The 8089-nt window shown below is 41.5% G+C and overlaps 2 protein-coding genes and 1 long non-coding RNA gene across 3 annotated transcripts; 2 read left to right on the top strand and 1 right to left on the bottom strand.

Moving 5' to 3' along the window:
• Positions 1-403: 403 nt before the first annotated feature.
• Positions 404-3153, bottom strand: cunh11orf54 (chromosome unknown C11orf54 homolog). The gene is made up of 8 exons (XM_069674375.1): positions 3022-3153; positions 2829-2927; positions 2420-2493; positions 2228-2329; positions 1621-1797; positions 1237-1386; positions 850-966; positions 404-727 (listed from the first exon to the last, which is right to left on the bottom strand). The coding sequence occupies exons 1-8, from the start codon at positions 3077-3079 to the stop codon at positions 554-556; spliced, it is 951 nt and encodes a 316-aa protein (XP_069530476.1). The 5' UTR covers positions 3080-3153; the 3' UTR covers positions 404-553.
• A 519-nt stretch (positions 3154-3672) lies between these two features.
• Positions 3673-4667, top strand: LOC138605260 (uncharacterized). The gene is made up of 3 exons (XR_011309315.1): positions 3673-4092; positions 4179-4461; positions 4546-4667. It is a non-coding gene; the product is annotated as an uncharacterized lncRNA (long non-coding RNA).
• A 745-nt stretch (positions 4668-5412) lies between these two features.
• Positions 5413-8008, top strand: LOC138599880 (DNA ligase 1-like). The gene is made up of 3 exons (XM_069671638.1): positions 5413-5675; positions 5753-7469; positions 7929-8008. The coding sequence occupies exons 1-3, from the start codon at positions 5421-5423 to the stop codon at positions 8006-8008; spliced, it is 2052 nt and encodes a 683-aa protein (XP_069527739.1). The 5' UTR covers positions 5413-5420.
• The last annotated feature ends 81 nt before the right edge of the window (positions 8009-8089 follow it).

The following is an 8089-nucleotide window of genomic DNA, read 5'->3' as shown; positions in this document are numbered from 1 at the left end:
CAGCATCTGTTCTTTGAGGTGTGACCTTTTATTTTATAACTATTGTTGTTATGTCGTATATGAATTTTAAACTTTTAAAAAGTCAATATAAAGCACCCACGACTAGAGAGAGAGAAATATGTTTGTGAGAAGTGCATCACTTTTTGCACACATTAATAAATAAGTCCCCTCTGTGGGATTACATGTTGCGTAGGGCCTCTAAAATATTGTGCTGGTTTTCTCACACAGTAAACAAAGCACAGGCATTACCTGCTCAGGTCTTTTCTGCTCTGTTCTTTTGTATCACGATGGAGTTGGTAAGCATTAATGTGGCTCAGTGTTGCAGATTTACATGTTGCTACTGGATTCAGCTAACAAACAGGAGACATGTAACATTGTTTTTATTACATGAAATGTAGTGATTTGTCTGTAAGAAATCAATTACAAGTAATTGAGATGTGATTGAAAAGCAAAGAATTGATGCAAAATAATCATTTACAAAGTGAAATTGAACTTTTATAAAACACTGCATGATTATCAGATTAGCAAACAAGAATTATTTGTCCTCCATTTCTCAATCTCGTCCGACTTTGTGCGTCTCCTTTGGCCTGTCGATGCGGTACACAAACTCCGCAGGCATGAAGTAGCCCAGGTACTCCACACTGTCGGGGGTGGTGTCTATGTAGTAGTGACCTCCTTCTCCGTGGTGGCTGAAGCAGTGAGTGTGTTCCACACGCAGGTCCAAACCCTGGAGACAAATAAACAGAACATTACAAAGCAGCCTCCTTTACAAACCTACTTCTAATTGGTGCTAAAACCATAAGCTCCTCTGATCCGTCTCATTCGGTAGTAAGTGTCTGCTGTACTCACAGGGTCTCTGGACACCAGCACTGACTGACAGATGAGCGGGGCGCTGACTTCAAAGTGCTTCAGCCAGTTGTTGACTTCATCGTCGGTGTTGAGCGGGCAGACGGAGAACTCTCTTGGCTATCAAAGAGAAAATAATAATAATGATGAACTGTGTTTATCGTGCACGTTTTTTCTATAAGAAATGCAGCTCAAAGGTGCTTTAAATGAAGAATAAGTGCACCTGAAAACAGACCGAAGGAGCATTTAGCACAAGGATTTGTCGCCGATAATAAATAAATAAGGGTAAAAATTAGAGCACATATGATGCACAGCTGCAAATATATCAATGCATGTAACTGTTCGTAACTACTAATCATGTGCTCCGTGTCACGTCTTATATGTATCTACCATGATGTGGATTTTAGCTTTCCCTTTCTGGATGACGAAGGTTCCTCCCAGAGCCAGGCTCTTCTCGGGGTAGTGACCTTCCAGAGTGGTCCTCAGGGCCGTCACCAGACTGTGGCCTCCTGTTCTCTTCTTAGCTCGCACCTCGATGACCTGAAGAGACCCACAGGTGAGGAGCACATGAACACTCTGCTTGTACACTCACTTTCCTTTTGTTAATGTTTATCATTCTAGATGTCGGGGGCTCACATGTGACAGGGCTGAGGTTCACAAAAACAACTGCAGTAAGGTTATTAATTCACAGATAATTATCTGTAGTTGTTCATTATTCGCCAATGACAATGCATTGTTTTGCAGATTTTGTTTGATCAGATGAGAATAATTTACCTTTCCAGGCTTCCCTTCACAAGCGTACAGATTTCCCAGCAGTCCAAAGTGGCAGTCAGAGAACTTGTCGCTGTATTTCTCCTGCAGACACTGGCCGTTGGCTGGGTTTATGGAGGAGAAGTAGCTGCTGTTCACCGCAGGCCTGCCCTCTGCTTCGGTCAGAACCAGAGGCATCAGCTGTGGAGAATAATATAGATCCAAACGTTCTTCGATAAGATGATACTTTTCTGTGGGGAAATCAACTGTTTCACTTTGTATTCTCTTCGGGGAGATTCAGTGATTCAGCATCTCACTCACAGGGAGGATTTGAAGCAGAAAAGTATCTTTTTTTCCTCATTTAACAGCCAATCACTCCTGCCTTTGCTTGCCAATGTGCAGCTTTCACTTGAAGTCTAAACTCCAGAATTCAGTCCCACAAGCCCCCGAAGTTTGTCTTTTTCAATCAAATATTTACTCTGTAGTCTGACCTTCTGGTGAGGAGACGTAAATGAAAATGAAACCAATCCAGAGAACACGAAAGTAGAGCTTCATCCTTCACAAAGCGAGACATAAGAAACTAAAAGTGAAGATATTTTGGTGTGTACATCTGTGTAAAAATAACATTCACCTCTGCGTTCATTCCAACAACTCTTGACGCAGCTCCTGCCGCACCGAGGACGAAGGCCCCCGGCAGCTCCAGCTCCTTTGTTATGTTGTTCATGTCATATTCCTAACAGGTGGGAGAGACAACAATCTAACACTGCAATTCCTTACAGATCATTGCTCATTATCTTCAAGCACATTTTCACAATAAAACTACCTTGTGCTTCTGAACCAAGGGGATCAGGTACGGTACACCACCCACATCTGTGACGCGAGGGTTTCCACACAAGCCTGCAGAGGGAGGACAGAGGGGACATTAAGAGAAACACAATATGACACAAACCAATGGCCTCCACACAATGTTTCACACGTGCAACTGTGTGTGTCGTTTGCTCAATTAGTGCTTTATAGTTGAATTTGAGAGACTTATAAATAATAGTGCAAAACATATTTTGGCCTGGAAGTACAAGGGTTAAAAAAGTGTCAACTTGTGCACCAATGGACTAAAAAACACAAAGAGCATGCATGATATATTTGATTTTCGAACTTCTGATAAGATTCAGCCATCTTGATTTAAGATGCGTGTTGTTTTTAAACTTGGGTAAACTGTGTGCACACATGCATACCTTTGACAGGAAACTGGAAGGGCTCCTTGGTGAGATCTGGACACTCCACAACACTCACCTGAACTTCTGCAAAGTTCTCCTCCAGTCCTGATTGTAAAACTGCAAACGGCAACAATATCTTTATTACGCTTTCTCTCTTTATCAACATACTGTTTCACCAACATGCCCGTGTCATCAAAGCTGAAGTTCTTACCACCACGCAGCTCCTCTAAACCTGGCGCGTGCAGCTGAACCTTCTCAGTTTTGCTCATACCTGCCACTGTAACTGCACTGAATGTTAAATGTAGCTGCAGACTGGTAGCTGTGTAGAAAGAGCTGATTATTAAAGCGGATACATCCACTGTATGGTTGAAGTACAACCAAAGAGTCAATACTTACAAGATAGTTCCTATTATTGATAGTCATTCGTCGCCTATGCCCATAGTTTTTCATCATAATTGTCAAAAATAAAAAAAAATTGTGTTGATTGGTGATATTATAGTAGATAGTATTGAGGAAGAAAAGTTTTAATAATTAGAGTATAGGTTGATGCTTTAAGTGAGGTAACAAGTCGAAGTGTAGGGAATTACATTCATATTAAAATTAAACAACCAATAGATGTCTAATCTTATAAAATATACATGAATATCGTTTGGTAGGCAGTCAAATCATTTAAATTTATTTCAACAATTTATTTTCTTCTTGCTGATCACGAACAACTGATATATTGTGGGTGAACCGAAAACGGAAGTACAAAGAGTGAAATCTCTTGTTTCTTAGGTTGACTTCTGCCTCCTCTTTGGCGATTGGTCAGATGATCATTCGTCACGTAAATGACGTTAAAACACTTCCTGGTTGACCCAGAACCGCATGTGCTGTGGTAGTTTCTCCTTTTGTATTTGTTTTGGGCCAGCTGCACGTTGTTAAACGGCATTACCGTGGCCTTATTTGATCAATTAACCTTTTCTCTTTCTTAATGCAAACACATTTTGAACATCGTTTCATTGAAGCTCTCGGGCGGATGTAATCTCCAACTTTCTCACGATGAAGACCTCCAGTTATTTGCTTACTAACTTTTGTTGAGCTACACAATGACAGGAGTGAATAATTCTTCATCTTGGGCAAAATCTGATGCTATTGCTGAGGTTGTATCAGCGGAGTCTTGCCGCATTGTCATGGAAACACCCCCTCCGGAGTACTTGGAGAAAATATCGCGATACCTCGAGTCTACTGTGGGACAGAGTGGACAAGATAAAGTGTCTAATGAACCTACAGAAGCAGACAGGTAAGGTTGATACAATTTATCCTATAACAGCAACCTGAAAGTGCTCCTGTCTTACTTCCTGTATGTGTATTTATGTCTATCTGCAGTGACTCAGGAGACAGCCTGTTTATAACTCAGAAACCAGTACCCGCTCCTGTGAGATCTATTAGAAGTCGCTGCAACCAGAGGTCAGACCCCACATGTGTCACACATCTGGAAGAAAGTGAAGATGACAATTCTTCGGCTGCCTCCAACGAGGAACCAAAAAATGACAGAGAGGGGAGAAGGAAGACGTACAAACTGCCAGAATATGGTTTCCCTTTCCTTAAAGAGAAGAGGTGCAAGGCCAGAAGCAGAGGCACTCAAATGCTGCAGAACATAAGTCTTTGTGTAAGGACAAACAACACGGAATTAAAGTTTTGGCTGGCTGTTGTTGTATAAATGCTTACAGATGTTATAATGTCCTTATTACAGAACTCAGCAATGGGAGGCTTCTTTGAATGTGTCCGAGAGATGTGGCAGGGCTACCAAAGAGGAGATGATGTGGCAGCGTCTTTACCAACAGTTGACGTCGATGGGGCCTACATATCTCCATTGTCAGAGTGAGTACATTTCATGTTGTGATGGTGCATATTGCCATAAGTACATGTAGTATTTTGAAAAAGTATGCAACAATCGCAATTTCTTTTCTTACATTATTTTAGAACAGTTTTAGAGAAACTGGTCTTAGTGTGATAAAGTAGTTCATGTTCCAATCTGGTTTTCGCAGCTGAGGTGATCTTAGGATAACAGGATACATCGAGAGTTCTGCATTTTCATATTATAGTAGATGACAAAATGTGGAGTTTTTTATCTGGTTTAAAAATGATCTTTCTTGCTGCGCTCTTTGTTGCAGTAGATTATAGTTTCTCCAAACACTTAAATAACTTTCGGGGTTCCCCAAGGATTCATTCTAGGGCCACTACATTTTAATCTGTATTCATAAACCCTCTGTGTTGTCACCAGGAAAGACAGAATCAGAAAACAGCCAAAGGTGCTGTTATCATTCAACTTTCACTGACACACTTAAATTAAAACTTGTAACTTTTTAGTCTTCAGATAGATAAATCTTTATTGTAAAACAACGAAAGGCAGACAAAACAAAACATGCTACAAACACATTAAGAACACACTAAAAAAATGGCACAGTTTCTTGTGCCTCCGCAGAGAAACGCAGAATCTCCGGTGGAATGGAGTTCCGGCCTGTCTTGTGCAGGGAACATTCCTTGTGATACACAATCATAAGCAGCTTACCTGGCTATGCCTTTGGAAGCAGTTTGGGGTTCAATATCTTGACCAAGGATACTTAAATGCAGACTGGAGAAGCTGAAGATCCACCACCTGTTTTTCCTATTAGTGGACAACCCACTCTTCTTTCTGAGCCACAGCTTTTAAGAAGTTTGACTCCCTTTCATCATTTGTTACTCTGTTGTTTTAAATTATTTCCATCTCTTTCACCATCACCGCGATGTAAAAATAAAGTTTTAATTGATGGTAAAAGAGCATATCTTTTCTGTTATAGAGAAGAAGAAGAGAGAGAAGGAAACGAGGACATCACAGTGGTGGTAAGAAAACAAGAAATCTTGCATATTGAACTGTTTTTGTTTGTGAACTAGGTTTTAACTTGTGTGTCTTCTTACAGGAGAGGAAACTTTTTGCAGTGCCATTAAAAACAAAGAGCCAACGAAACTGGTGCAACCTGTCAAAACAGAAAAAGAGGAGGAAAGCTACTGATGCCGGACACGACACCTCACAAGAAAAACAACGGGAAAGGTCACATGAGATCCCAGCTAAAGCGACCACATCGAGGATCAGACCAGAGAGCTCTGATGATGGAGAGACTATTCAGGCTGTGAAGAAGAAGCAGAATGAACTGGAGACGAGAGGTGGAAACTTTGTAAACAAACCTGAAAGACTAAAGACAGAGAGACTCCTACACGAAGAAAAAAAGATGCAAAAAGGAAGAGAGGAAGAGCTGTGTAACCAACAGAAGGAAAAAGAAGTATCCAGAACTTTAACAGAGCCTCAAACTGACGACCTGTCCCAAACAGCACAGACAGAGAAACTCCACAGTCTACCAGACATTACAAGCGACACTAATACAGACAGTGTATGCAATGAAACCAAGGTAAAGAAGAGAAAGAAGAAAAAAGACAAAAGACAGGGCCAGAGTCAGGAGGAGCCGGAAGGTGCAGCATCTCTGAATGTGGAGGGAGATGAGATTCCTAGCCTGTCCGAGGAAAACAGGGCGGGGCCTCTGACATCGCAGACGAGTGATGAGCTGGAACTGAATCAAAGAGATTTGACTGAGAAGTCATCAAATTATGAAAACATATTGAGACAGGAGGAGAGAGACACTCCCGATTCCAAACCCAAGAAGAAGAAGAAGAGAAAAAAGAACAAGTCTGCAGCAGAAAATGTCACACAGGAAGTGGATGGAAACTTAGAAAGTGATGTGAGAGAGGAGGATTCTACGTTCTTGAGCTGTAATGCGGAGAAGAAGAAGAAGAAAAAGAGGAAAAGGAAAGCGGATGAGGAGGATGTGGATGTGGAGCAGCTACAGTCGAGAGCAGCTGTCGAACATGATGCTAAGAAAGAGAAGAGAAAGAAACAATGTAAAATAGATGAGATTATAAATGCAGAAGATAAAGGAAATAGTTCAGAAGCTTCTGAAGGAACAATAGAGTCATCTTTTCTCAAAAGAAAGAAGCAGAAAAAGAAGAGACAGAGTAATGATGCTACTCAAGATGGAGAACAAGATGCGGATGAGAGCTTCTTTAACAATGCTGTAGCCTTGGCTGAAAGTACAGAGACGGCACTGCAAAAGACGAAGAAGAAAACGATCTCTGAGGGGATGGTTAACTCTTATGATCCTGAAGAAAAAGAAGATAATACCCAAAAAGCAGAGGAGAGCCGTCAAGATCGAAATGCTCAAGTGGTGACGAAGAAAAAGAAGAAGAAGAAGAAAAGAGAGAGTGAAATTGGTAGCAGGAACATCTCAGAGAACAGTGTGGCACAAAGCGATGATTCAGTGTCTGTGCAGGAAAAGGAAAAGAAGAGGACCTCATCCTTCCTCGTTGCTGATGCAGAGTCTTCACAGTCTGTGGAGGCTCATGTCCAGGTGCTGGAAAGTGTCTGTGACGGCGATTTAGTGACAGAATCAGCAGAATTTGCTGGAAATTTGGAGGAAGGCAATGATGGGGTCAGGAAAAAGAAGAAGAAGAAGAGTAAGAGGAAAATGTCTGTATCGCAGGACGGTGTGGAAAAAGGTCACGAGCAGGATTTTGGGGAACCAAAAAGCACTGCCGAAAGCACTGACACAGAGATGAGGAGGAAAAGGAAACAGACCGGAAGTGAAAGTGAGTTTGTGACTCCTGAGGAAAGATTGGAAAATGCAACAGATGCAGGGCTTTCTCAAAGAAAAGAGGCCGTGCTGCCAAAAAAGAAGAAAAGGGGTGCAGAAGAGCCGTCCCATGAGATACAAGAGAGTCCACCAGCTACCACTGAAGACACTGAATCAGAAAGATCAACACTGAATACTTGTAATTCACTCTCACACAAGGAAAAACACACCTCACCACCTTTAGAGACACATGGAAATCAGATCTTTAATGATATAAGAGGCAAGAAAAAGAAGAAAAAAGTAAAATCCACTGATAGCATTCAGCCTGAGGGGATATCTTCAACTAATTCTACAGATTTAGACCCTCAAAATAATGAAGAGGAAGGAACAGAGCAGTCAGCCGTCCCCAGTATCTTACCCAGCAGCCCCATGTCATCAGAGACTTCTCTCTCAAAGTCTGAAATGTCGTCTTCAGACAGAACCATGAAAACTAAGCACAAAAAGGTCAAACGGAGACTCCATAACCCAAATGAGCACTTCCTCATGGACCCTTAGTTTGAACTCGCTGACAGCAGACACCAGAGTTAAAGTGAAGATCAGACAGCTGTGAGGCTTTCACAATAAGTTTTTATGTAT

Source organism: Semicossyphus pulcher, unplaced genomic scaffold, assembly GCF_022749685.1.
Source record: "Semicossyphus pulcher isolate SPU_LCO1_2020_fin unplaced genomic scaffold, fSemPul1.0.p SCAF_10, whole genome shotgun sequence".
In the NCBI taxonomy this organism is placed as follows: Eukaryota; Metazoa; Chordata; class Actinopteri; order Labriformes; family Labridae; genus Semicossyphus; species Semicossyphus pulcher.
The sequence above is the reverse complement of the archived record's forward strand: the minus strand, read 5'-3'. Positions and strand labels throughout refer to the sequence as shown.